Below are 27,132 nucleotides of genomic sequence, written 5' to 3' on the forward strand. Positions count from 1 at the left end.
TGGGGAGGGAGATTCCCAGCGTGGTGGCACCCTGCGCCCACGGCAAGCGCCTGGCAGCTACTGCTGCTCCGCTTTACCAGTGAGGTATTCCCTCTGATGGGAGCGGTCTCTGCTCCAGGAACGGTCACTTCCCAGGAAAAGCAGAGGATAGCCTGTATTCGCTTTGGACGTTTCCATCCCTCCTGCCATACTGTGCCCTGTGCCCACCTGCCACGGCATCCTGGGGACGGCACTGGGGCAGCGGCAGCAGCACAGGCGGGCAGAGCAGAACACCCAGACACGCTCCAGAGTCCCTGGTGCAGCAAGGTTGATCTGCCAGCGTTATGAAACTCACAGAAAAGTGCAGGTGTGTAATTTTTTGCCGCAAGGGCCTCATGTCAGACCTTGCTCTTTTTTTTTAAAATCTTTTTTTTTCTTGGTTTTGGCTCCACAACTTGCTGTTCTTGTAGTTTGTTCTCGTGATCCCTTGAGTCATGCTACGGTGCTATGAGCTGTTTGCAGAAGAGTTGGCAAATAGCTCCTGTTTCACTCCCTGTGTGATTTAACCACTGCAAGCTGAGGGGCATGACATTCATGTGGGTTAGTGACCTGGAGGCCCGGAAGCACTGGTGCAAGCCTGAAGGATGATGAACCGTTGTGTAATGGAGAGTCAAAAAGGTACATTGAAAGTTTAATTACAAACACCTGGGGAGCAGTGGCTCTCTCAGCTCTGCTCCCCCCGCCTTAAAATGTATGAATTGGCTTTCCATTTCTTCCCTGATATTTTTTTCCATTCCAGCAGAGACTAAAGCTTTTCCAGGGGAAATATTAGTGAAATGCCACAGAGGATTATAGGTAACATGGCACTGGGTTTCCCTCTTCAAGCAGGACCCCAACAGCTCAAAACCAGCTTCAAAGCAATCACATCACAGCAGCAACAGCAGTAATGTATGTCTGATAAAGCAACCAGAGCAAGTTCCTTGAATTTTAAGACAATGTCTGCAATAGAAAAATAAAAGAAAAAAAAAGATCTCCCATGTTTTAAAAGGTTCCTTATGCAAAAAAAAAATTAACTTTTTTGGCAATTTCTTGAAGGTCTTGAAGTTTCTTGGGTTTTCTTCAAAGAAGATGAACAGGAACCAGTCAGAAAATGAGTGCATTCCTTATAATACCTAAAGTGAACAACTGTGAGGCCCCAGTCCAGACCTGATCCACTTCTTTAAAATTAGGTTGGCCTGCACTCTTCATTTATTTACTCCCTCAGCAGCCCAAGGGAATATACTTAGTGTGTGAAGTGAAGCACGTGTCCTTGCAAGAGCAGATTTTATGTCATTAAAAGGAAAAATGTAATACTGCAAATGAAGAAATGTCTCATTAGAATTGTATTTACTTCCCCACAAATGCCAACCAAGATTTTTTTTTTTAAACGTATACCTACACTTCTGGCTTCCAGATATATGCTGCTACCAAAAAAGGGCCCACGAGTGACCTGTGATATGATCGGTTGCCTTAGGGTGTGTTTGCAGCCTATTAAAGAGATGCTTGAGGAGCATTTAAGTAAAGCAGTCATGGAGGAAGAGAGAGGTGGAGGATATCTGGGAAGAATCCCAATTTACGAGCAACTCAAAGAACAGTGAGGCCGAAGATGGGGCTCTCATCTCTGTCCTCACACAACTTCCCACCAAGAAATACTTTTCCCTTCAGACAGTTCCACTACAGCAACAGCCAAGGATCAAAAGCCAACCTCCACCTTGAAATAACTTTCTATTAAAGTTTATTTTAATAAAATGAGCTTTGGATGAAATGTCAGTTCTTGCAATTACAGCAGAAATTTTTTGGTTGGATTCTGTTCATATTTCCCTGCTTCCCCATCCATATTTTGCTATAAGCAATAGGTTATAGTCAACTTCTTTTATCTCGGTGAAATTTTGCCTTCCCAGATTAGGAAAAAAAGAAAGTGGGAAGTTTGTTGTAAAACACTATCGGGAATTCCCCCAGCTAATCCTCCTTTTCTTCTCTCTTGAAACTTTGAGACACAAAGTATTGCTTTTGCAATGGGGGTAGTTTGCATATTGTAACTCTGAACTCTTGGAGGCAAAGACAGTCTAAGGAGGGAGTTGCACGGTTGCATTGCAAGGAGCTGTTAGTTTGGCCTCCTACAGACTACTGTGTCTACCCAAGCCAAGACAAAAATGTATTTTATTTACAACATGGAGGAAAGTTACAAAATGTTTCTAAAGATCAGTAGCTGCCCCATGAATTCACTCTCTATAGAGTTCAACAAGCAGTCAGCAGTTGAAAGAGCCTCTGAAAGTTTTCACTTCATTGCTGGCTGCCTCCCCCCACTAGCTATCTTCCTGACTGAGGTTAAATAAGGACAAGCCTTTAAAACGCTAGTATTTTAAAACAAGTTACCTTATTTTTTGCTGATTTGGCATCTATTTCCATGGAAACAGAAGCAAGAACTAGAAGCCAGCAGCTGAAGTTGGCTACACCACTGCTCTTGGCTTGTTCTACTTCCATTTCCATGGAAACTGATGTATGATCAGTGCAAACAAGGCAAAGTTTGCTTTTTTTTTTTAAATTAACCCTTTCTTGATTTTCCGCTTCCAGATTCATTTGGTGCCAGAGCTGCAGGTACAAAATCACTGGAAATGCAAGGAAGAGCAGCCCATATACCTTCATGAATCTGTGCATGAGTGTGTGTGTTTGCGTGTGTGCATGTGTGTGCACTCCATTTTCTAACATGGACCTTCAAAGTAGTCACCAATTTACTTTAAGGACACTAAAAATCACAAGAAAACAACTAATGTACAGGACAGTTAACGAAGAGTGGGAAAGAGCAGCTGATTACGTCCCCACATTGACAGGACACCTTTCTGCTACAGGTTTGTAGTCTCCTGCATGTGGGGATCCAGGATGGAGGAGTGAACTGAGTCCTGGAGCTGCCTGGCCATGCCTCTCACAAAGGTATCCTGCCTGCAAGGGGCTCCACAAGGCTCTGCTCTGCAACTGGTGCCGGTCCCTAGGGCATCCCAGCTAGCATAAAGGCTCCTGTGTCATGCGGCTGTTTCACAGGGAAAATGCCAAGTGGGAAAGCAGAGATGGGAGCCGAAAAAGCAGCAGGGGAAGGAAAAAGAAGTGCGTGATATAAGGGAGGCTGACATGCACGATTGCCCCCCGTGGAGGCTAAAGGCAGAAGAAATAAACTGGCAATGGAGCAGAGCAGTTTGATGAGAAGAAATGGCACCTCCTTGCTAATTGCTTTCTAGGAGTTTTCTAGAGTATTTCTCCTCTGAAGCCACATATGATCTCCATTTTGGCTATAAAACCATTGAAACTCAGATTAACATTCTTTTTTTTTTTTCCTCCTAATCTGGCAATGTGTTGGAGCACATGTCATGAGCCTTCAAAGGTGCCTGGTAACATATGCAATTTAATGTGGAGCCAAAGCATTACAGACTGCGTTACAGAGCTTGTACAGGCTGGGGTTGACCACTGCTCATGGAGCATGAGCTATCCGGTTTTCTTTGAGTTCATGACTGAACGTGATTCGAGATCAAGTCATGTTTAGGGAATTGATTCACTTACCCTGCTTCATTAACAGGGATTTTGGTGCCCATCCTAGAAAAATCTGGATCCAGACATGTAAACCCCAATGTAATAAAGCATTGAATCATGTACCTGAGTCCTCCACAAGCCGAAACAAATATAATTTATGTATATGCTCTACTGCTTCACACTGTTGGACCCCAGACACCAATGCTTACATGTAGAAAAGGTTTTCCAAATTGTAACAGTGTGCTTAGACCTGGGGGGCTTTGGTGGAGCCTTCTTCATTCAATTGCTCTTTCTTATAAAACGCAAGGAGGAGGCTGATGGGAGAAAACGGCTAAAGAGAAGGGAGGTGGCCTAGGTCACACATCTAGTTACCAAAACATTAACATACCAGATTCATAGCCAGAAGACAATAGAAGCCAGGGTTTTAAGAGAGAGATTAAAAGATACAAAGAAAATCAATACATTTCATGTCTTGATTAATTTTTCCTTCCAATTAATACACTTCTAGATTAGACCAGTTTTTAAGAACCTGTTCATGTTTGCACCAGACGCAACAGCACCCGGCCTGCATCAGCTCTGATCCCACCTGACCAGGAATCAATGCCTGAATATCAAAAATTGTTAATGCATGTGGAAAAAGTGTCCCCACTATTGTCATTTGCAAATGTCAGTTGCATGATAACAAAACATTCAAGACTATAGGGTTGTGTCCTTTGGTACATGGGAAAAACAAAGGTCACTGCCTAGAGTGCACCTCTACTGTTAAAATTCATACTTGAATTCCCTAGTCCTAGCACTGGATATTGGTCAAGACCACTCCCAAGGTTAGTCAAAGCAGTCCTCACATCTTTCTCACAAACTACCTGACCTCTCCTGGCATCCAGACAGCTGGAACGATACAGCTGATGAAAAATAGGGATTACCATACTCCCACTCAAAAATAATTAACCAGAGATTCCAATCTGATGGACAGAAACCAAATGGGACCAAACAATTGGTAGCTAGAAAGAAATATGTGGTTTGACAAAGCCAGTAGTCTGCCACTGGTTCAAACATCTGTCATGTTTTATTCTTTCAGGGCATTTTTTTTTAAAGATTTTTTCCTTTACCAGGTAACTAGTTCAGAAGGAATCTTTTCATACCCATATTTTAAATGTGTTTCACTTTGGTCTTGGAAACCAGGCTGCTATTTTAACAGCTTCTGTTCATTAGCCAGCCCATTCCAAGAGTGTCTCCCTGCCATGCCATTTTTATCGTAGAAGGCCCTGTTTTGTCCTGCTTCTGCCTCGCAGAGGAATTTGATAGAAAATCTGAAGTTACAACACCAAAAAAGTCTGCATTATTTTTAATCCTTTTAACTGTTGGGACACAGAATCAATAGCACATATCCAAGAAAAATATTGTGGGTAGGTCTCTCCCTTCAGGAAAATTGTATGACGTGAAAATATTTCTTGTTTTCTATAGAAAGAGGATCTTATTTATTTATTTATTTCGCTTGGGAGGGATGCTTTGTTTCTTTGCTGCAGTATTGTCAAAAAAAATCACAACGCACGCGCCAGTGTTTCAATTGCAGTCACGTGGACTTGGACTCCACCTAAGGAGCTGCTTTGCTGAACAAGTGGTCCAGGAGCATACGTGCCACTGCCGCTTGTGTTTGCAAGGCCACTGCCGATGGAGGGCAAGTGCTCCTTGACCAGGGGCTTTGTTCCCTTTCCAGACAGCTCCTCCTCACCTCTTTCCTGCATGGTTTGTGCGGGGAGTGACCGTGATCTGGTGTGCAGGCAATTTTCTTTTCACTATCATTGTCCCTTAGGCTCAAGATCCCTGCATCTCATTTTCTGTCTGTGGACACTGATGCACCAAAATCCAGGATCCTCTTCCACACTTTTCGCTGCTTGGCATGATCTCCCGTAAATGCTGCAAACACCACAGTAGCTGATAGCATTTGGTGGCCTTTTGTACTGACATTTCAGCCTCTCACAAACTAGAACTGGCCTTATCTGTTGGCCACAGTGCCTGAGGCTTTTCTTCTAGCTGGCTTTTTCTTCCAGCTGCCTACCAGTATGCAAAGGCAGAGATTTCTGAACAGCAGGTTTCCTCTTCTGCAGCAAAAGAATGGAGTCAGAGAGAATAAAAAAAATACCGCAGATACAGAACAATACCTATTTTCTTATATTACTAATAGAGTAGATTATTGATGTTTCTGATTAATTACATCCAGGCTTATCAAACAATAGGAATGATTTCCTGGTGAGGCAAAAAAAAAAGTCAAATTTTTATTCCTGTTCTAGTATTTTCATTGATTCAAAATGTAGAAAAATTCGTACACACACAACATCAAATCTTCTCACAGTGAATTGAAGTGCAAACACGCTCTACCAGCTCAGCTGTGGTGTTTCACACCACCCACACCTCAGTGTCCCCTTTTTCTGTCTGTATTTGTAATCTGGGCGGTGGGTTTTGTTTTCTTGCTTTTTTCTCCTCCTCTCCCTTTCTCTTTCATCTTTCAGCAAGAGAAAAAGGAAAAGAAACAGGGTGGGGAGAATAAGAGTGTATAACAGAAGCTGTCCATTACAAGTCCAACTGGAACAAAAATTTTCTGTTGCAGATCACTTCAAAACAGATGTTTCTTTCATAATCATGCAATCAGGAGGAAAATGCAGAAAAAGGAAGTGATCGCATCCTCCCAAATGTTACGAGTTTTGTAGCATTCAAAAAGACACATTTTTCGTTTTGAAAGAATTGAAAATGTGTCAAGCCGCTCTAGCTATTAATCCACACATCCAGCCTGAACTGGGATTGAAGTGATAAGCAGCTCGATATCAAGTCTGTACTGGTTACTTGGCAATAGTTTAATGATTATCTTGGATGTGATTAATGAAAAATACTATTAAGAATAATCATGTTGCACCACACCCTGAGCTGACTTCCATCCTGTCTTGCGAAGCTGCTCTGTGCAGCAGCCAAGGTCTTATCCGGACCCTGCAGGCAGCAAGACCCAGGCAGGGCCCACCAAGGACCTCAGGAAGAGCAGGAGCCTCTCCTCTTCCAGCAGAAGTTTGACTTTTCCTGTATTTTGTTTCTTTTCTGTGTGTGGCAGTGAGATGCAGCCCTCCCGCAACCCACCAGGCAATACTCTGTTGCTCAGCAGCTCTGTACTTGCTGAGAAGGCTCTTTTGCAGCAGTAAACCTGGGCTGAAGAGGAAAATGAGGTGACGTGACACCCAAAACCTGCCGCTTAGGTTGCCCAAGCAGCAAGGTCCCTATGAGCAGATGCAGGTCAGTAGCAGTGAGGACCCTGGTGGCAATGTCAGCTGAGGAGCGGCAGCACTGCATCTTCTGCTCCTCTGCATCTGGTCTGTTCTGAAGTATTCAGTGGCAATTACCCAAAATTAATTAATTAACTAATTAATTAAAAAGGTCTCCTTCTCTGCAAAGCCATTTCCAATGTCCCAGTTAGATCCAGAGCACAGAGCTGGCACCATATTTTTCTTGGGGTAAGCCAGCCAGCAGCACCCCTGAGATGGGGAGAGCACGGCCGCAAGGCTCTGCCAGCATGAAACCCACTCCTGGGGACAGCTGGAGTTGCTCAGGGGGAGGTGGGCAAGGGACTGGGGTGGAAAGAGGCAGTGGGGAACAGCTGGATTGCATCAGTGGACTGGGTGGAGACTGGGAGGTGGCTTAAGTAAAAGGTGTATTTCATCCCATGAATACTTGGGAAATCAGCCTGTCCTCCCCTTATCTCCTCCCAAGCCAGCAGCAGGGAAGGGCAGGTCCTCTCCTGCCTTGATGAGCAGTTGGAGACTACAGCCATACCCCTCCAAGCCCGCAGCCATTGGGGTCTGCAGAGACTGGGCGTTTTGGGGACCTGGAAGCTCCACTGCCCACAGGGTTGCGGCCAGGAGTGGGGCTGTGCTGGTGGGTGGGTTTCCACGCCCCTTATGGCATATGGAGAAAGGAGAGATCAGGGCACAGAGGCTAAATAAACCCTTTTACCTCTGTTGGTAGAAACCACTCCAAAAGCTTTTCTGCACTTGGTCTGACTTCAATAGGGCTGTACATGCATTTTGGTCTATATTAGAAATTTTTAGAAATTATCACTTCTAGAAAACTGACTTGGCTTTTCCATTAGGGCCACTGGCTCCATGTTCTTATGTGGTTAATGGTGTTGCATGGAAGTGTCTTGTTACAAGGTTTGAGAAGGTCCCATCAGGTCGTTAGGGCCAACCCATTGGCAGCTCCAGCAGACCCCACTGCAACGAGTGCTCTGAAAATCCAACCTGCTACTCCCATCTGGCACAAGCAGAAGATCTACAAGGCTACTGCAGACCTGGCCGTTCGCCACCTGACCGCAACACTTACGTGCCGCGTTACCAGAAGGAAAGGAAAACGAATACAGGTTTGACATTACCCGCTGAACCACCTCATTAAAAGAGAGGCTGCTTTCAGAAGCACAGCCCCTCTCACAACATACAGCAAGCCATGGTTTCCCAGCTGCCATTTTAGGCTAGCTTAGAGGTATGTGTACTCATTTGTAAGCTTTGTTTCCAGTGCTGTGAGCATGACTGAGTGTTTCCTACACACATCATCTGTGCTCAGGGACAGCCCAGCCTGAGCAAAAATGCTTGAGGGAACAAGGGGACTCAGACCCTGGGGGCAAGTGCAAATGCCAGCAGCAAGCTTGAGGTGGGTATGACAGACCAGCTCCCACTCTTTCAATAAAAAGTTGCTTTTATAACACTTCAAGGTGATGCAGGTGCGATACGCTGTAAGAAAACACAATTACAGATGCTGTTCCTAGGGAAAGGTAAACATTGCTTCACACGTGCCTAAACGATGCAAAAATGCAAGAACAACACAGCCATCAAGGCATCGTTAATAGAACAGAAACCCTGCTATCCATGTAGTGGGGTTTTTTGTGCCAGATCATGGGGTTTGCCTTGTGAAAGGCCTGGTTACCAGCCCCAGAGGCTGAAGCCCTCCCCTTTCCATGGGTTGCCATGGGGCAGTGCAAGCTGAGGCACTGGGAGATGGGAGCCTTGGTCTCTGCTCTTAAAATTACAATGGAAAATTGAAGACCGAAGGCAGGCAATTAAATTATTAAAGAAGCTGAAGGATATGTATTTGATATATTATGTAATGAAGATAAAGACAGATTGCTGGTGTTTAATTTTGGTACCATCCGGGGAAGAGCTGGGCAGGGAGCAATGTGAACACGGCCAGTGTTGCAGAGCTACTGGCAGGAAACAGTGGGAAGGGCTGATTTCTGCAGAGGGGAAAGGAGCAGTGTACCGGCAATAGGAAATGCCAGGGATAAACTTCTGGATGTGGGAAGCGGTTAATACTGGTGTTTAGCTCTGGTATAGCTCTTTCCACCAGCATATTTCGAAAGAGCTTTATACTGGAGTATAAGGCCAAATGTGAACATGGCGCAATGCAGAGCTGTGCGCTGAATGCGCTCGCTGGTGTACCAGCACTGCCCAGCCCTTCTTGCTTGCAGCGCTGGCAGGGTTCATTACATCCCCCTTCCTTCTCAGCAGGGCTCGTTATCCTCGTTTGTCTGTGCTGCACCCTGTAGACAAAACCCTATAAGTCAGCATCTCCATTTTGCACATAGGGACGCACCGGGAGATGAAGCAACCTCCCACGAGGGTGCAGAGTCAAAGAGAGACCCCAGATCTCCCAAGTGCCACAACTAATGAGCGTCTGTGCTTGAAAGAGCAGCCTTGAGCTGTGAGGCTCGCCCTCCTCCGGCAGCCCCTCTGGAAAGCGAGGGGCAAGCGCAGAGCCCAGAGTGCACCCCTGCAGCCCATTGTGTCCCTTAGTCCCATCAGGCTGCGGTTAAATGCTGGAGGTGATAGTAAAGGATGGCTACAGTGCACCTTTTTTTCCTTTAAAAAATGTGCTAGGAAATGGCTTGCCCACATGGTGTGAGTGGTCCAGCTGGGGGGACAAGACGTCCCCAAAGCCTCAGTCTGCTCCTCACTGCGTCAATCAAAAGCCTCCCACGTCAATCAAAACATGACAGCTGGGGACAGGAGAGGGGCAAAGCCTGGTGCCACCCCAGCAGCACGCTACATGCTGTACTGTCTAGAGCCAGGGTACAACAAGGGACGCCCCTTCAAGGTCTGCTTTCCTGGCCTCAAGCAGCTGCCTGCAGCAGCCTGCCAGGGCCTCTGCCTGCACCCCAACCGCCCCGGGCCTGGGAGAGGCGTAGTCCTGCACCCAGCATCCAGGCCAGGACGGGTAGCCAGTAGTTTCCGTAACTTTCAAGTCTTTGGCCTAATGAGGACAGCTTTTGGATGTGATCACAGTAGTTTCTAAGCACATTTGAAACCTCTGGCAAGCTCCTGCATTAGCCCCTGTCCCTTTCTCTAGCTTCTTTCCAGTGCCAGGACCATTGGGAAAAGGTATTTGAAAGCATACGAGCCTTGCTGAAAATCCCCATTTTTCAAGAGTGGTTCAGAGGCCAAGCTGTTACATCAGCTGGGTGTTTTGGAAAGCTTCAGGCTATCCTGCTTTCCATGGCATGAAACACTGTGGTGCAATCGCTTCTAAACAACGCTATTTTCAAGAAACAAAACGGCGACGATTCCACCTGACAGTCTTTTCAGCAATTCTGTGAGAAGGGGAAACTGGGCCAAGAAAGCACCTGAGAAGTCAAGCGATGCGCCATCGCAAATCTCCAGGAATACAGCAACGCTAATGTGCTGAAATGTGCATTTCTGCCACGCTATTACTCCTTCCAAATCAGTTTTTACTAAGTGTCCCGCATATGCCCTTTGCTCCAGCGACAGGATATCCTTCATTTGTCTGCACAAAGCGCAGATGAGCACTTCTTCATGTTGTTTTCCAAGTCGGCTGATGGGAGGGTCAGCAGGGGCCGGAGCAGCTGCACCAAGTAAAGGAAAGGTAACCATGGCAACCCAAGTTATCTGCATCCTCCATGTATTTCCTTCTCCCCACCCTACATCATATCTTTCCCACCCAAACCTCAAGCCGATAGAGCCAGTGACCAGCTGGCAGGATGGGGACTGCGGCAGGGTGTCCCGCACCCAGCGTGTCTTGCCGTGTTTCGGGGCTCACCACTGCAGGCTGAGGTCATCAAAAAGAGACCAAAAGCATAGAGAGGGGTAACCTGCAAAAGGCAGAGCTCTCCGCTACTGTAGATGGGGCGCTGGATATGTTGCCTTTGCTCCAGAGTTGCAGGTTTGTTGATGCTGCTCCTGGTTTTGGCTCTGAGCTGTAACCCTTCCACAGCAGCAACAGCTTCTCCGTCTGTGCCCCACATCAAACCCAGCTACAGTTTTGGCCGGACTTTCCTGGGACTTGATAAATGCAACGCCTGCATTGGGACATCCATTTGCAAGAAATTCTTTAAAGAAGAAATAAGGTCAGAAACTCAGCACCCTAATTTTTAAAGCATTCTGCATAGTAACTTGAAAGTTGCCTGTTAGTATTTCCAAGTACTTTAATGAACGACAATGCAAAGAGTAACGTAGCACCTGGTTGCCATTACAGCACCTAGTATTTTAATTAATGTCTATTAGCTGCTGCTTTGTCGCTTTTCTTTTAAAGCCACACAAACATGATCAGACTTCAGCCCTGAATTATAATTTGAAAGCAGGAGTAAAAGGACAACTTTCTGCATAGAGAGTGGCTCCGAAACAATTCAAGGCAGTGATGGGGAAAGGGAAGAGGGAAGGAAGAAATCAGCTTGTTTATATGTACTGGAAATATTTTATTATGAGCAACGGAGCAAAGGCAAAGGGGGTTTAGCTTTGTACACTCCCAACAGACTATGTTAACTACAAACCTATAAACATGCTGTATAATTTTGTACCAGGTGCAACAACACAAATGTGCAAAATTTCACGTGCGTATTAAGTAAGACCAAAAGCAATCTAAAACTGCCTGAGGCACGAGGACTTTTGCACATCAGGTTACCTACGCACTCGAAAATAGACGGGGCTAAATTATTAGTACGCTTTTGGGAGGTTTCTGTGAGAACTTGAAGACAGAGGCAGAAATTGCATCTGTCTCGAAGTCGATGAGACATATGCTGTCCAAGCGGTCGTCAGACTGATCCAATCAGTTTTAGGCTCAAAAGCAGAGCGTATCTGATGACAGCAGGGAAAATGTTGCCAGTGTATTTGAGGAGAAAGTTAAAGGCAGTGCTTGGCAGAGGAAGGGTTTATTGGGTCTGATATGATTTATAGAGCCATATGCACTTTATTTTATAGGCATAAAAGCCTGGGGGAGAAGAAATTATTGTAGTAAAATTGTATTTTTAATGCTATAATGTAAGTAGTATAATATTGGACAAATGACCATTTTTACCTTAAACTAGCCTATAAAATGTAGCATAGTAAAACCATAACGGTTTGTCTGGGATGGACTTGTAACACTGAACATCCATCCTTCCCTTACTGCCACTGCAAAAAGGCAGCTTATGGCTTTTCTATGCCAGGGCACCCCTTGCCGTGGCACAGGGGGGGTCCCAGCCCTCAGCACTTTGCCCTCTTGGCTTTCTGTCTGCCCCGGCTCGTGCCGAGGGCAACGCCAGGGCATGCAGTAAGTAACGTGCAGAGGCACTAAGAAGGGCCAGGCCAGCAGTGCTGGGTTTCTCCCAGCCCAGCCCGGGCTCCTGTCCCAAAAAGCAGGAGGGATTTGCAATCAGCATGTTCATCTGGCTGACACGGGCTGGTGTGGGTCTGCAGGGGCTGGGGGTGTGTTTGGGGTAGGAGCTGCCCTATATTTATTTCTCTGCAGCAGGGCGGCATGGGAGCTGGCTCCTGCCCCATGCCCCAACCTGCTGCGGCCCCTTTGCCACTCACCTGTGCAGGGTTTTTAGGGACCTGCCGCTGGGTACAAAGCAGCTTCTGCGCACGCAGCTTGTCACAGGTGCACCATTTTGGTTACTCCCGCTTAGCTGCTGGAGAGGTTGGGACCATGCAGCTTCCTTCAGCCCTGCCAAAAATAGCAGTAGCCTTCTGCAGTGAGCAAATGCCTCTGGCTGGCTGGTGGCCAGCTACATGCTGCACTGGGGTGCAGGAAAGAGGTGCTAAGTGAGCGAAAGCAGGAGGCCCCCATGCTGGCTTTCCTCCGGGGGACAGCGGGAAAGGGCTGTGGGTGTGCAGAGGCTCCGAGCCGGGTCCAGGAGTGCAGAGTCACATGCAAGGGGGAGCACGATGCTTCTGCCTCAGGGAAGGCAGAGGGGCTTCCTAAACCAGAGACATTTTTTTCTCTCCTGCGAGCTTGCAGTCAGCTTCCCACGAGCAGTGTAGCACACAAATAAGTGATAACATACGGTTCTGCTTTGAGCACTTTGGAAAGGGTAACTTTTAAAAATGTTCCCCAGAGCAGTCAGTCAGGTTCAGGCTTTTCTTCGCAGGGGTTAAACTTGTTCTCCCACTTGATTTCTTGAACAGCCGGGATTTTTTGGCAAGCGGAAGGTTAAACGGGGGAAATTTCAGTGGCACTGCCGCTCTTTGATCCACCCCTGTGTACCTTTTCCCATGTTCACAAAGGTGGATGGCACTTGGCGCTTCTCTGTGTTAATCCTCATCAGAACGGGCTTCATTAATTCTCCATCACTTCCGGGAGCTGTGACATGCATTCACACTAACGAGTAAGAAGATGTGGGTTTTGTTCCCAGAACGGCTGGTGACTCATCTTGTGCTCTAATGTTCTTTACTTCCCTTATCTTTGCCCAACTTTATCCATCTGTAAATGAGAATACCAAAGCCTGCCTACCAACTGTCCTGAGAGCAGAGCGCAGCAAAAGTTTTCGTAAAATATTAGATTTTCAAAACACTGCGAAACTGAGGTGACCAAAACTATTTGCAGACTTGTGCCAACGCTGGTGATGAGCTTTGGCCAAAAGTAATGGGAAGGAAGTCTGAAAAAGCTGGAATGCTTCAATTTGATGGGTTTTTATATGGCATTTCTTTAGTTTTGGTTTTAAGACTTAACTTACTTAATTTAAAAAAAAATAATAAAACTCCAAATGCAAGCAAAATTATTTTGGCTGAAACAAAATACTTCATTTCTTCCAGGAAAAAAGAAAAACAAGTTTGATTTTCTTCAGTGTTTAGTTCTGGGTTGATCTAAAATCTGTAATCTGTGACTCAGTTATTCACGCAGATCTTACTGAAAGTCTTAATTGGAGCACATTCAGGCCCTTAGCTAAAAGGCTTCATACGAGAGCAAATTGTTGTTACAGCACAACTTGATGATGAATCTTGAAAGTATCTAGAAAGTGTGCCAGGCCAGTGCTGCGCTGCCCAGAAATGATGCCAAATACAGAATTGCTGCGGCCCATGCCGGGTTCCCAGGCCCGCGTGGCTCTCCCCTGGGAGCTCTGCGGAGGAAATCGCTCCATCCGCACTCAAATTAATGCTCAGCCCTGGACTTCACACATCCATGCGCTGCGTGCATGCGGGAGGCGGCGCTTTCCTGGTATCTGCCTGACGTGAGCTCCCCTGAACACACACAGTTGAGCCAAATCACAAGGCACATTTGTGCTTAACTTAAAAAAAAAAAAGGAAAGAAAGAAAGAGAAACCCAGCCCATAGCCAACTCTTCTCTGTACGTGCCTGGCACGCTGCGCCTGCTGTGCAGATTAGGCACTGGGAGGGGTCGTGATGCACAACAAGTCACAGTGAGGCATAGCAATTATCTTCTGCTCTTTAGTCCTAGCTCAAAACCAGACCAAAAAAACCCCCAAAACAAACAAGGCGTTTATTTTCATGTCAGATGCCCTAACCATAGGGAAGCTTCCATTTCATTTTGGGCAAAACACCCAAATGACTGAAATGCCTGAACCCCCAACCTGCTTGCACAAGGGGCCAGGCTCCTCCACTTCTGGTCAGCCTGCATCTCCGTGGCAAATATTTTGAAGGAGGCACATGGCTAAAGCCAAAAGCCAAAGCAGGGCAAGCACCAGTGCTGCGGGGAGACTGGCCTTTCCCCGCCCCAGGCACCCGTGCTTGCCCCGAAGCTGAGCTGCACAGGGTCCGTGGTGGGGAAGGGGAGCGAGGCGCTGCCTTCAAGAGGGGTTGTGGGGAGGAGGCTGGTCGGTCTCTGATCGCGGAGGGCGGCTAGCGTCAGTAAGTCAGTTATTTCCCTGAAATCAGAGGAAATTAATCCCCCCAAAATTTCTCCGTGCCAATTTCCCAACTGGAAGTCGAAAGGAAAGATCAGCTTCAGCTTGCAGATATGTTAATGTCTTTTCTTCTAACTCCAGCTAGCTGATCCTGCAGGGAACCTCTTGCTTCTCCTGTTTCACTTCTGAGCTATCAGCTTCAATTTATGGTGAGATTAAATTAGAACGTGCTTTCTTACGCACTCAGGCAAGGAGGTTAGGGCAGGTGGTTTTAGAGGCGGCGAAGGCCTGACGTTGGCCAAACCAAAGGTCGGAGTTCAGCCGCTTTCCAAGAGCAGGTTACAGACATACTTACAAAACAGGCACCGCGCTCCTCAGCTCCTGCATCTGCGACGCGTGCGTGGGCAGGGCTGAGGGGGCTGCTGAAACAAAAAAAAATCGTCACAGCCTAATTACCCGGCCCATATGCTCCCCTCCTGTGCCGGTGTAGGGGGAGCAAATCAGCGCAAGATCTCCATGGCTACAGTGGTGCCACACGCCCAGGGCACGCGTCCCCCCGTGCCCCCCATCACACCCCAAACGCTGCCGCTGCCTGGGGAGGTCACTCATCCTGGCTGCTAAAATACAGCCACTGATGTCGGGGGGGGACCTGTTGACCCCAGTACTGAGTAAGGCCACCACCTCAAAACAAAAGGTCATTTTGGTATTCCCAAATACTTTTATTGTCAGGAGGATTTGTTCTGCAGGGTCCCTTAAAGTGTCAAGTACTCCTTTTTGGGCCCCTTTCTCCGGGATTAAGGAAATTTAAAAACTCCAGGGATTCCCCGTGAACCAAGACCCTGCAGCCCTCTCCCTTCCCTCCCTCTCTCTATGTGGCCCAAAAGACCCCGTTTGGGCGTTTTGCCCCCCTCCTTATGGCACTGTTCGTGACAGGACGGTTTAAGCGGGAAGCAAAGACGGACATTTTTTCCAAAGCGCGTTTCCTTGGCCGATGGCTTCAGCCCGCTCGCCTCACCCAGGCACCCGGGGCCGCCCGCCCGTGGCCGCTCGGCCTTTGCCGCACGACGGCAGAAAGCCCCTGGGGCTGGCATGCGGAGGAGCAACGGCGGTGGCGCTGGCGCTGTGCGGGTGTCTGTGTGGCTTGTTAACCCGCTCTCCGTGGGGCTCTCGTTTTGGTTTGGCAGGTTTGACACCTGGCTTTCTTCTCATTTAAAGCTGCCCCCCAGCTACCTGCTCAGCTACTCGGGCAACTACACTGATGATGCCAAGAGCTGGCGGCTGGTCGACATCACCCGGCTGACCTCCAAGTACTGGCACGACCGGGCCGACCAGCGCATCTGCACCTCCCTGCTGAAGACGAAGACCTGCAGCCTGGAGCATGCCCTGCGCCGCACGCACCGCTTCCAGAAGTGGCTGCGGGCCAAGCGCCTCACCCCTGACCTGGTCCAGGTGCGTGTCCCGTGGGCCCTGCGCCCCACACCGGCGGGGGGAGAGGGGAGAGGGAGCCCCAGGGGAGTGCTGCGTGGTTTTGGGGGGGAAACAGGGGTCTGAAGGAGACATGGCTGCAACTTGCTGGGTGGAGGGTGAGTTGGGGTGATGGCCAGCCCTCTACCTTCTGCCCCGGCTGGTGGAGAGGCGGCAGCCCCATGTCCCCCCAGCCGAGCCCACCCACCACAAGGGAGAAGTAAAATGAGGCCCCAACGGGAAGAAAAGCGCCGCGGCCCGGGGCCACCCCCCTGTCCCCAGCCATAGGTAACACTGCGGCACGGCCTGGCCAGGGCTGAGCTCTGCCCCAGCACAGAGGGCACCGGCTCCCAGCTCCTCGTGCAGGCTGAGGCTGGAGGCCCATGGGAAGCCGTAGTGCTCGCTGGCTTCGGGCACGGGGGTAACATCGGGCCACCCACACAAACACGGCGACAGCTCGAGTGGGGATTTTTCTACTTGTCCACCATGTTTCAATGTGAGCGGCAGGGGCGGTCAGAGCCAGAGCCTCAATTCCTCATCCACCTGCTGTCTATAGCAAATGATCTCAGGCACGAAGAAGCGCGCTGCCCTTTCTGTCGCAGTCCTGGGGTGTCACAGGTGAAGCCAGGACAGGCGTGCCGGGGGGGTCGCTCCAGCAGGCAGACGGGCGGCCGCGGTGCGGGGACACGGATGCGCAGGCAGGGCCGGAGCGGCAGCGTGGGCAGGCTCCAGAGCAGAGCCAGCATCTGAGCGCTGCCTGCGCCAAGGGGTGCCACGGGCAGGCAGGGACAGCCACCGGGCACGCCGGTGTGTTTTGCAGCAGCTGGCTTGCATCTGAGAGCAAAAGTCCCCTCCCTAAATGCACATGCATCCCCCCAGCCCATCCAAACAACAGCAAAGCATTGCGATATCTGCTGGCAAGTGGCAGGGGCCAAGGCAGAGGCTGGTTATACTCTAAACGAGACACTGAGAGGCAAAGAAGGATTATTCCGTTACTTCTGCCCCCTTCCAAGAGAGAAGTGGCTGTGAAAAAGGGACTTCTTTTTTTTCTATGGAGGCAACTGCTTCCTCCTGCCTGCACGCTGCTGCATCTGCTCAGCTTTGCTGAGTGCTAAAGATACGCTGCTTTAGTTTTTCCGCTTCTGTTACCCCATGGAGCCACACGCCTGAGGAGGGAGAGCGGGAGACCCCATGCTGCAGCAGGAGCAGCAGCAGCAGCAGCAGCACCGGGGCGAGGGCCTGAGCTGCTCTGAGGCGGACTCACCCGAGTCACTGACAGCCCCACATGGCAGGTCACCCTGAAGCCAGCACCCTCCCTCCCGGGGGGGGAGGTCCAGGATGACACCTGCCGGGCAGGGAAAAACTCTTTGGAGCAAAGCTACACTGTACTTTGTCTAGTAACCTCGGGAGAGGGGCAAGGGAGAGGGGGCAGATATACATCACTTCCACTCAGAGCATCCCTCACCTGAGCTTGTGGGCTGCAGGCAGGGACACCTCCTCCCAGGGTGGCAGGCAGCAGCCTCCCAGGCACCCACTGGCCATCGCTGTCCCCCAAGGCAGCATTGCAGGGGGCTGCAGGGGGGCAAGGTGGGGTGCCAGGCCCTCCAGCATTGCTGGAGCGTCCAAGGGGTTTGTGCAAAACTGAGCTGCCCCCACAGCACTGCTGTGTGAAACAGGAGGAGTTGAGAGCTTAAAACTTCCATTTGCTGGGTGAAAAAGTAACTGGAGAAATGTAGCTCTGTTGTATCTCAGATCTGCTGCAAAGTTAAGTCATTAGCTGAGCCCAAATCCTTGTCCTTAAAAGGCCCTTGATGTGCTATACAGCTTTCCCTACCTTGTCCTCTCTCAAACTGAATCCCCGGCTGAGTGGTGCACACACGCGTGCACACACATATGCATGCACACATGCATACATACACACACGCATGCATGCATGCACACATGGACATGCAGCACCATGTAGAGATTCTGGCTGGGGCACCCTGGCCTTGCACCTATCCAGTTTCTCCTGGGCGCTTGAATTTCACTGTGCCGCAGGGAGAAGCTGAGCTGACCCCAGCTCCAGGATGCCTCTGAAACGAGCTCGGGGGCCAGACTGGGGGGATGTGCGCAGGGACAAACTCCCTGGGACATTTCAGCAACCCCTGCAGTTTTTTAGCTGGAGAGGGCACAGGAGGCTGCAGGAAGGTCCAGACCTTTGCACACTGGCCTCAGGATTGCTCCGCTCGTGTTTTCATGGTTCTTTGGTTCTGTAAATCAAGCAGAGAAACCTAAACCGGGATATAAATCCCTTCTAACAGCAGGTAACCCTGAATACACAGAGGAGCATAGGAACCCAGAGGTGCTGGGGCCTACCCCCAACCCCCACCTCTAAATTTTGGCAGCAATCACTATTTAAGATCAGGCACGTGTTCTGCAAAATGGCTGCTGGTCTCACAGTGGTCTGAATTGAAAAACAGCCTGCAGCAACAACATTTCAGTCATACAGCGTGTGTGAATTTGTACGTGAGACCCTCCTCAGCCCCCAGCCCTGTTGTGTGGGCCACCACAGGTTACGGGGTGACCCTCCAAGCTGTCTGGCCCCACAGAGCCGGGGATCCCCTTCCTCTCTGCCCACCCCACCTGCCCGTCTCAGAGCCGAAAGCCGCAGGAGCACCTCTGCCTGCGCCCCAGCCCAGCGCTGCTGCCCCTTTGCGGTGCTGGCTGGGTGAATGCATGTTGGTAACCCAGCACGAGCTGTCAGAGGGGGGGTTCTTGGGGTACCATACGTCATTGCAAATGCTTACCTGCAGCACTGCTCTTCTGGCTTTTTTTTGCCCCCTCTCTTTTTTCAGAGGTGTTAACAGCACACTGCTGTTGATGCCTAACATGATGCTCACCCTGTTTCACAAAGCTGGGGTCACCCAGCAGCATCTGTACTCCCCTCCCTGCAGTTTTTCCTATATAGCAGCACCGAGGAAAGCTAATGGGCTCAGGTAATTTTGTCTTATAGAGCGGAGAATTACGACAAACCGTAACATGCTTGAATCAAAATGACAGACCATGAAGTAATGTTTTTTCACTTTACGCTGCCTGCCCTGCCTGACCCAACTATCAGCCGAGCTGCCTGCCACAGTGATTATTTCACCCACCACAATGAAAATCTTTATTGGACTCAGCAAAGTCTTCAGTGTTAAAATCCAGCCCACCTCGGAGATGAGCAGGATTTAGCTGGGGCTCAGCCTGCGATTTAGCTAGCCCCAGCCACCTGCTGCTTCGCTCAGGAGCTCATCACCTCAAGCCGTGCCGCATGCTTTTCCTGTTTGAGGGGAAGAACAACAAAAAAAGCGGGTTAGTTTCAGCACAGATCGCCTGCAGGACAAGTTTACAGCCCTGCCTACAAAGCACAGCCTGGAAAATGCTGAAGGCAGACAGACAAAAGCAGTGCCAAGCTGAAAAGCCAGCCATTTTCAGCCCCTCTCTCTAGGATGTACTGTTTGAAACTATTGACCAGCACCTCAGCCAGCCCTCAGCAGATGCGCTGGCACCATGGTTATGTGGCCAGTATGCATCACTTTGCTCACACACACAGGTAGCAGCTCGCTGATCTGGCAGCTGGTCCAACCTGGGGAAGGACGGGTGTTACCAGGCTCCCAGAGGCACCTCCCAGACCTGCCACCTCTTTGGCCCTGCACCTCCCCATCAGAGATGTGCTTCGGTAAACCTGCTGGCACCAGCCACATCCAACCTCCCACTGGAGGAGGACGATAGCAGCAGTGCCTGCAGTGGGGACGAGCCCCATAGCTTCACAGTGCATCCTCAGTTTCTCTCTTTTGGGGAGGAACAAAGCGGCCAGGAGCTGCAGGTGCTTTGACACCTACATCCAAATGTTTCCTCCTGGATCCCACCCCAAACTTGGTCATTTGGTGAAGCTGCACCCAGGCGGTGGTGCGTGGGGCAGGAGGCGGCTGTGCTCCCGAGCTGTGCCGTCCCTCCTTGGGCTGGCTGAAGAGAAAGCAGAGTGAGGAGAAGTTGTCTTCCAGAGGTTGTCCTTACATCAGCGTGAATTCTGGTGCATCCACACTAGATACACATACATATGCATACATGGGAGTTCAAAACACATCGCATACTGCGCAGTAGGAAAAAAAAATCACAGTTGAGTGCAGATAGGCTTTGCAGGAACTACTTATTATCAGACATAAAAATGTGGGTATTTAATCAAAGTAAATAAGAAGCTTTCCATATCAATCACAAACAATACATCAGGCTATCTGTCAGGTCTTATTCTCTGGGGTGATAAGACGCTGCAAAGGACTTAATATCTTTTCTCAGATAAATCAGTATCTCCAGTGTTTCGAGTATGTGTTCTTCAAATTTTTCTTCCTTTGACGGTTTTTCTCAGACAGTTTTACAACTCCGTCTCCTTTTCTGCTGTAGGGATGTTTCCATCAGTCTGCTGGAAGGGGAGGCCCTGCTCTGCCAAAACACTCGAGCAGGTGCTGAACTTTATGCATTTGAATAGCTCTGCCGAACTCAAAAGGCCCCACTGTGCAGCTTTGGTGGATCGAGGCTTCATTAAACCATAGGAAGCTGCACTGATGGATGATATAAACATGGCAGCACCCAGCCCTGCTCCTGCTCCCGCCCCACCACTGGTATGCCTGAAATGGTTCCTCAGGAAACGAGCAGCCGTGACCACCGCGTGCAGCGCGTGTCCATGTCTGCGTTAACAGGATGATCTCTGACCTTGGAAAAAATCCTAATTACAACTTTCATGCATTCTCTGCCACCAAGATTTCTGTTCCTACTGTATACTTTTAAGGGTCTCAGCTTTTGCATTGCAAACTCCTGGAGGCAGCAAGGCTTTCTAACTTTGGCTGCAAATATTTGCATACATGCCAAGCTGCAAGAGACTTTCTCCACCGTTTATCTCTTCTTTAACACAGCTCTGTTCTGCTCATTTTTTCTCACTTCTCCTCCAAAGGGAAAGTGACAGAGTCAGCCACAACGTGCCTGCAAGTGCTGCGAGACAGAAATCCATAACCATCTCTTCCCCACCCCCTTCTATGGTTTCAGATAATTAGTTGAAAAAATATTTCCTTGATAAGGCTACACCAGAGGAGAGGAGCGTATGAAGACTTGTAACTAGAACCGGGGAGAATTATTTTTGACAAGTGTTTTATTCTCTTCGGGAAATAAATGGTTCTTCAGTTGTCGTGAAACAACGCTCCAGTTGGGGTTGAGCTTTTCAGGTAGTTTTGACCAGCTATTGGCATTCAGGGCTTGTTTCATGCAACCGATGGCCAAGGAGGGAGTGGTTGGGACCTCACTGAGGCTGGCAGGGAGGCAGAGCAGGGGTTGTGGGAGGTCCGGTCCCCTCTTTCCACCTCCCACTGGGAGAGTGGCACGCTCCTTCTTTCCTTGTTTCTTAATTTCTTTGTCATGGCTGGGTAATTAAGTGTTTTATGCCAAATGAACAGCTCGTGCAGGAAGGGTTGAGAGAGACCTACCTCAGAGTTACCAAATGACTTGGGGAGATCCTGAGTCAAATCTTTGCTCTCAGCATGAAGAATGGCAGGGAGCAATGTGAGCTCCAGTGTCCTTTCCTCTGAAGCACGTCTCCCAGCCATCAAATTAGAAAGAAAACCCGAACAAGTGAATTTGGCTGCTTAGATCATTTGGAAGAAAAAGGCTTAGCAAAAACCTGATTCCCTTCCCCAGCTGAGGCATGGCGGGGCAGCGTTTCTGTGCCACTGTGGGCAACTCTCCATATGTCCGCTCTCCTTGGCTATTAAGGAAGACTGACTTCAAAACAAAGGTCTTTTTTGACTGTGAAGGTATGCATTTCTATGCCATTTATCCCAGCCATAGATTGCTTGTGCAATTTTACAAGCCAAACCTCCAAATCTGAAAGGTGAAATACGGTGATGGTTGACTCCCTTAGCCCAACAGTTCTTTATTTGTTGCTGGTATTTACAAAAAGTATGCACAGGCTATTCAAATTTGGTTTTGATAGTTAATGCGCAAGTTTATCAGAGACAGAATATATCCTGTGCTTGTACCCACATACAGTGTTTATTTACACTTTTAAAGCATGTTTACTGACCTTAGCAAATAGTATTTCCAAGAAAGCTGCTCACAGGTTAAGCAAATAGTGAAGCGATCTGAAGACATTATTTAACGAGGGAAGTGACTCACCAGCTTAATGACAGGGAGGCCTCCACCAGCAAGCCAGGATGCCAGGGCTGGAAACCCGGGCGGAGGGAGGAGGCCCGCCGGCACGGAGCAATGTGGTGCCGCACAGTTGGGCGGAAATGGGGTTTGCAGCCTCTGCAGCTGTGCCGCGAAGACTGGGTGCCATTTTGGAAACCTGAGTTGCGAACAGGCATTTTTGGATGGTGGGGGTTTTTTTCCTAGGAGGGTTTTGCTGTAGAGATCCCTCTGGTGCCCGTACCCACCAGCAGCTGTGCCGCAGGGGGCAGAGGCGCAGTGGGCAGAGCACAGAGGTGCCCGTACCCCAGCATGGGCCAAGCACATTCTGACCTCTCAGGCTGGAAAATAAACACCTTTGTCGTGTTTTCCCCTCTCGCCAGGGCCTGTCTAGCCCAATGCTACGCTGCCCATCCCAGCGTCTCCTGGACAGGATAGTGCGGCGCTATGCTGAGGTGCCAGACGCTGGCAGCATCTACATGGACCACCTCACTGACCAGGACAAACTGCGCCTCCTGTACACGCTGTCAGTGAATTCACATCCCATCTTGTTACAGGTACGTACCCCTTCACCCCAGCTTGAAAGGCTGCCCTGCAGCCCCTTGCAAGCAAACCCTCGCAAGCAAACCCTCGCATGAGACGTGTACCAGCCCCTATCTGCAGAGGAGTCCCAGCCCTACCCTTTGGCAAGCTCCCTAGCCTTCATAAAGTGAGTTTCTTCTATGGGGTTGGATGGCTAAAGTCAGGCAGGCTCCTGCAGTGCTCCTTGCATCAGACTGTGAAGTTGTGAAGAGATACGGATGTCCAGCCCCTTAAATAAATGAGAACCCAGACAGGTTATTGCACTAGCACACTGTGAAAGCCAGGGTTTTACATGTCCCTGATACTTCACAGTGTTATGTTTGCATTACTAATATATTACTTAAAATCACAGCCTGTTTATAAAAGAGAAAGGGCATGCTTTAGCATGGGAGGACCAAGACACAGCGATGAGGTTGAACATGGACTTGGGGAGCACTGATTTCCCAGGCTTCATGTGCCAGTGCTGTTTTTTCCATTTACATGCCACTGGTAACTAGCTCCGTAGCAAAGTGCAGCTTTGCAGAGGTGTTTGGTGGAATCCCAAATACAACTGAGCTCTGAGTTTGAAGGCAGAGAGCTGGGAGGCCTCACGCCCCTCCCCTGGTCTCCTGCTAGCATGCCTGGCATGTGGCTCCTCTCTTTCCTTACATGGGTTTCTGAGGGAGCATCCTTACCCATCCCCACCACCGCCCCACCTTTAGTCCTCATTGCTGTTTCTTTCGACCCTTTGAGATTCCACGAAGAGAGACAGCAGCAGCATCTATCTATCTCCTGCCCCAGGCCACCGCTGCCCTCATCAGCTCACAGGGCTCTGGGAGCAGGACCCTGGTCCCAGGGACGGGGAATGGTGCTTGTGCTCTGGCAGTCTCCCAGGGGTCATTCAGTCACCCCGGCCACAGCTCGCTGGGGCATGCGGCTGTGGCTCTCAGCACTGTAAAGATGGGGGAATGCAGCTTAAAGAGGTGAGAAAAATATGCCCAAGAGAAATGGCTTGATTTTACATGGGTGCCCAAAATGCCTTCACAGCAGAAGGGAGAAGCAACCTTAAACATGAAACTGGACAACTTGATAACCCTGCCTTGTCAGGGTTTGGGGTGCTGGGGAGACAGACAAGTTACTGTGTAAATGGCAGAAAGCTTTGTGTTGGCACAGCTCAGCAGCTATGCGGTTTGCTTTCCACCTGGCATAACTGTGCTGCTAGCACGAGCTGCAGTGATGCAGGGAGCCCAGCCCAGGTGTTCCCACGGTAGCAAACACCCAGCACTTCCATCCCTGAGACTGCAAAGTCTCTTACAAAACGGCCAGGCAGTTCTTACAAATTAGCGACAACTGCTTTAGCCCCACCTCACCTCCAAGCTGTGACTTCAGCTCTGCAGTGCTCATGAGGGACCCGTCAAAGGCTCCATAAAGACACCTAAAATTAGCTCTTCTGTGGCTAAAATTTTCATGAATTTGAAATCTATTATTATCTTGGACTTTCCAGTTAGTCTCCCTCATGGAATAAGTCTTGAAATATCAGATTCTTCTTCCTTAATTAAAAAAAGGGTAAAAAAAAAAGCAAAAAAAAAGCAGCATAGTTACTCCAGAACGGAGCAGCACCTTCCCCGGCTGCTGGGGCAGGCTGGGGTGAGGAAGGATTGCAGGCTGCTTTGGAAAGCAAAACACGACACCGGCGCTGCTGCTTGAAGCCAGCCAGGGCACTTGAAAGTTTTCTGGGAGGAACATGGGTCCACGGGCAGAGCACAGCGGCCAGAGGGCAGTGGCAATCCCCCGTTCCTGCTCTCCCCGGCAGATCTTCCCCGACGTGGAGGGGTGGCCCTTCCCACGGTACCTGGGCTCCTGCGGGCGGCTGGTGGTCAGCGCCAGCACCAGGCCCCTGCGTGACTTCTTCAGTGCAGCCCCCGAGGTGGCCGCCGACCTGGCCCTCCAGCTCCTCACCGTCCTCCGCTCCATGGGCACCAACGACCTCAACTATTTCTTCTACTTCACCCACGTGGACGCTGGCACCTTCGGCGTGTTTAGCAACGGGCATCTGTTCATCCGGGATGCCAGCACGCTGGGGATCATCGACAAGGAGGAAGGTACTCAGCAGGCTCCGTGGCTGCGCATCTGTCGCAGGAGGGCTCAGCAAGGCAGGGAAACAAATCTTTCACCTGCTACGCTTGGCTCTGCTGCTGGTTCTTTTTTAATCAACCAAACATTGCTCGCTAAATTAAATAATGAAAAGTGCATGGGGAGATTTACCAACAGCAAAAGCAACAGCAGCTCCTGCCATCCTGGCTCTGAGTCGGGAAGGCGACAGGCATCTTGTTTGTGCAGTCAGTGGTTTGGTGACTGACTGTGGGCGCTTACATCCTGCCCGGCCCCCTCTGTGGCTGGCAGCAGCATTCAATGTGCATGGTGCTGAACGCTCTCATTTGAAGTCTTCCTAAATCACCTCTTTTAAAACTTTTGCCACAGAAATGTCAATATTTGCAAGTAGAAATTTCATAACTTCATTTATTTTAAGTATTGGGTCAACTCAGACTCTTTTTATCACATTAACTAATAATCATTATTATAACAACAAAATCCCCCTTTTGTCATTTTTACATAAAATCAAGAGTTACTATTCACTTCACAGGTTACATTGGTCTACTCCTGGAAGTAGAGCTAGTCGAAGACTATTCCTCCAATAATTTAACAATTTCATTTTGAATGTTCAAATTTTCAGAAGGCTTTTGCTCAGCTCACACATTCAGCTGAGTAGATCTCAAATATTCAGAAGCAGCTGTCAGAGAATTTTCCACTGTGTTTCTTTTTCTTCTCCCAACAGCTATTACTGTTGACTTGACTCCAGCTAGATGAGCTGTTGTTGCAATTTAATGATTTTGGGTAACATGGAAAAATTATGGGTTTGGCTATTTGTGGTAGTTTTTGTAGGAACTTCACATTTTAGGTTAGTACTCCAGTTCTTCTCGTTTTTTCTGCATCAGTTTGACTTGGCAGACTCCTCTCCAATTCCTCTGTCAGGCGGTTCTGCAGAGCTCTGTCATTCAGAAAAATATATATATTTCAGGAGTGAGAAAATTGGCCCATATACAGCTACAGCACAGAGTACTTTGTGGTGCAAGATTGCCGTATCCTTTAGATAGTAACAAACCCCATGTTAATACAGAGGTACAGACATGTGGTTATCCAAGATATCGCCACCATGCTTCTAACAACTGGTTTAATTGTCTCTAATAGGGAGCCAGCTGATTGACGGCCAGCAGGAGTATAAAGATATATTTAGCTGTTTGACTGTGGACTGCCAGTCTGCATTTGTGTCCTGTAACTCCATCAGAGAGAAGCACAGCCTCATCATGGTGTGTCAAGAGCTTTTGCCTAAGCTCCTGAAGGGAAAATTCCTGCAACCTGTGCAGGAGAAAATAGACAGCTTCCTGCAGCACTGCGCCGATGGCCTCGCTGATGACCAGGGCGTCAACGAGGCGGTTGCAAAGCTGGCAGACCTCCTGAAACCTCTGCGGTCTTGCGATTCCCGTTTTGCCTACCGCTACCCTGACTGCAAATACAGTGACAAATACTGACGGCTTTGGAGGAGGGGTCCCCCGGGAAGGACTGGGGCAGTGTCAGCCCCCTGCCAGCTCCGGAAGCAAGAAGGAACCAGGGTAGCTGGAAAGAGCTGCACCAAATCTGGGGCTTCCTCATCAAGGTGGAGGAGGAGGGAGCAGAGTACATGTGGGATTTTTTTGTTCATCTCCCAAAGATGCATTTGTTACATGGGATGTTAGACATGATGTACGGCTTATGGATTATTAGCATTATCATGAGTGTCAGGGGCTACAGGATTAATAAATCTCATTCATGTATTTTGGCCTTGGAAGAGTTTTCCATGCCATCCATTAAAAAGAAACCATCTGAAGGCAGCACAGTCACAACTAGCTAGATAGAGGAGCTTTATTACCAAGAAAGTACTTTCTGATCGAGATGATATATACATAATGTGGGGTGGATGGAAGCATTTAAGACTTTCCTTATGGGGATTTTTCAATCATAGATAAACTGAACCACCAGATCAGTTCCGTGCCATCACCCATCACAGATCACTTTTATAAAATATTTAAATTTTATTACTTTTATGGCACACAGAACAGAAAGACGCCATCAACAGCATTAAAAAGCTGAAAGACCCCATGTCTCTTGAGACTTACTTTCTCTAATCCCCAAATATAATTACTTTTAGTCTTTCCGAAGTTGATGGGCAG

The 27,132-nt window shown here is 49.0% G+C and overlaps 1 protein-coding gene across 1 annotated transcript; it reads left to right on the forward strand.

The window, feature by feature from the left end:
- Window positions 1-10,557: 10,557 nt before the first annotated feature.
- Window positions 10,558-26,765, forward strand: DIPK2B (divergent protein kinase domain 2B). The gene is made up of 5 exons (XM_072852324.1): window positions 10,558-10,933; window positions 15,832-16,096; window positions 22,687-22,860; window positions 24,678-24,966; window positions 26,114-26,765. The coding sequence occupies exons 1-5, from the start codon at window positions 10,710-10,712 to the stop codon at window positions 26,452-26,454; spliced, it is 1,293 nt and encodes a 430-aa protein (XP_072708425.1). The 5' UTR covers window positions 10,558-10,709; the 3' UTR covers window positions 26,455-26,765.
- The last annotated feature ends 367 nt before the right edge of the window (window positions 26,766-27,132 follow it).

This window comes from Ciconia boyciana, chromosome 1 (assembly GCF_034638445.1).
Source record: "Ciconia boyciana chromosome 1, ASM3463844v1, whole genome shotgun sequence".
Classification (NCBI taxonomy): Eukaryota; Metazoa; Chordata; class Aves; order Ciconiiformes; family Ciconiidae; genus Ciconia; species Ciconia boyciana.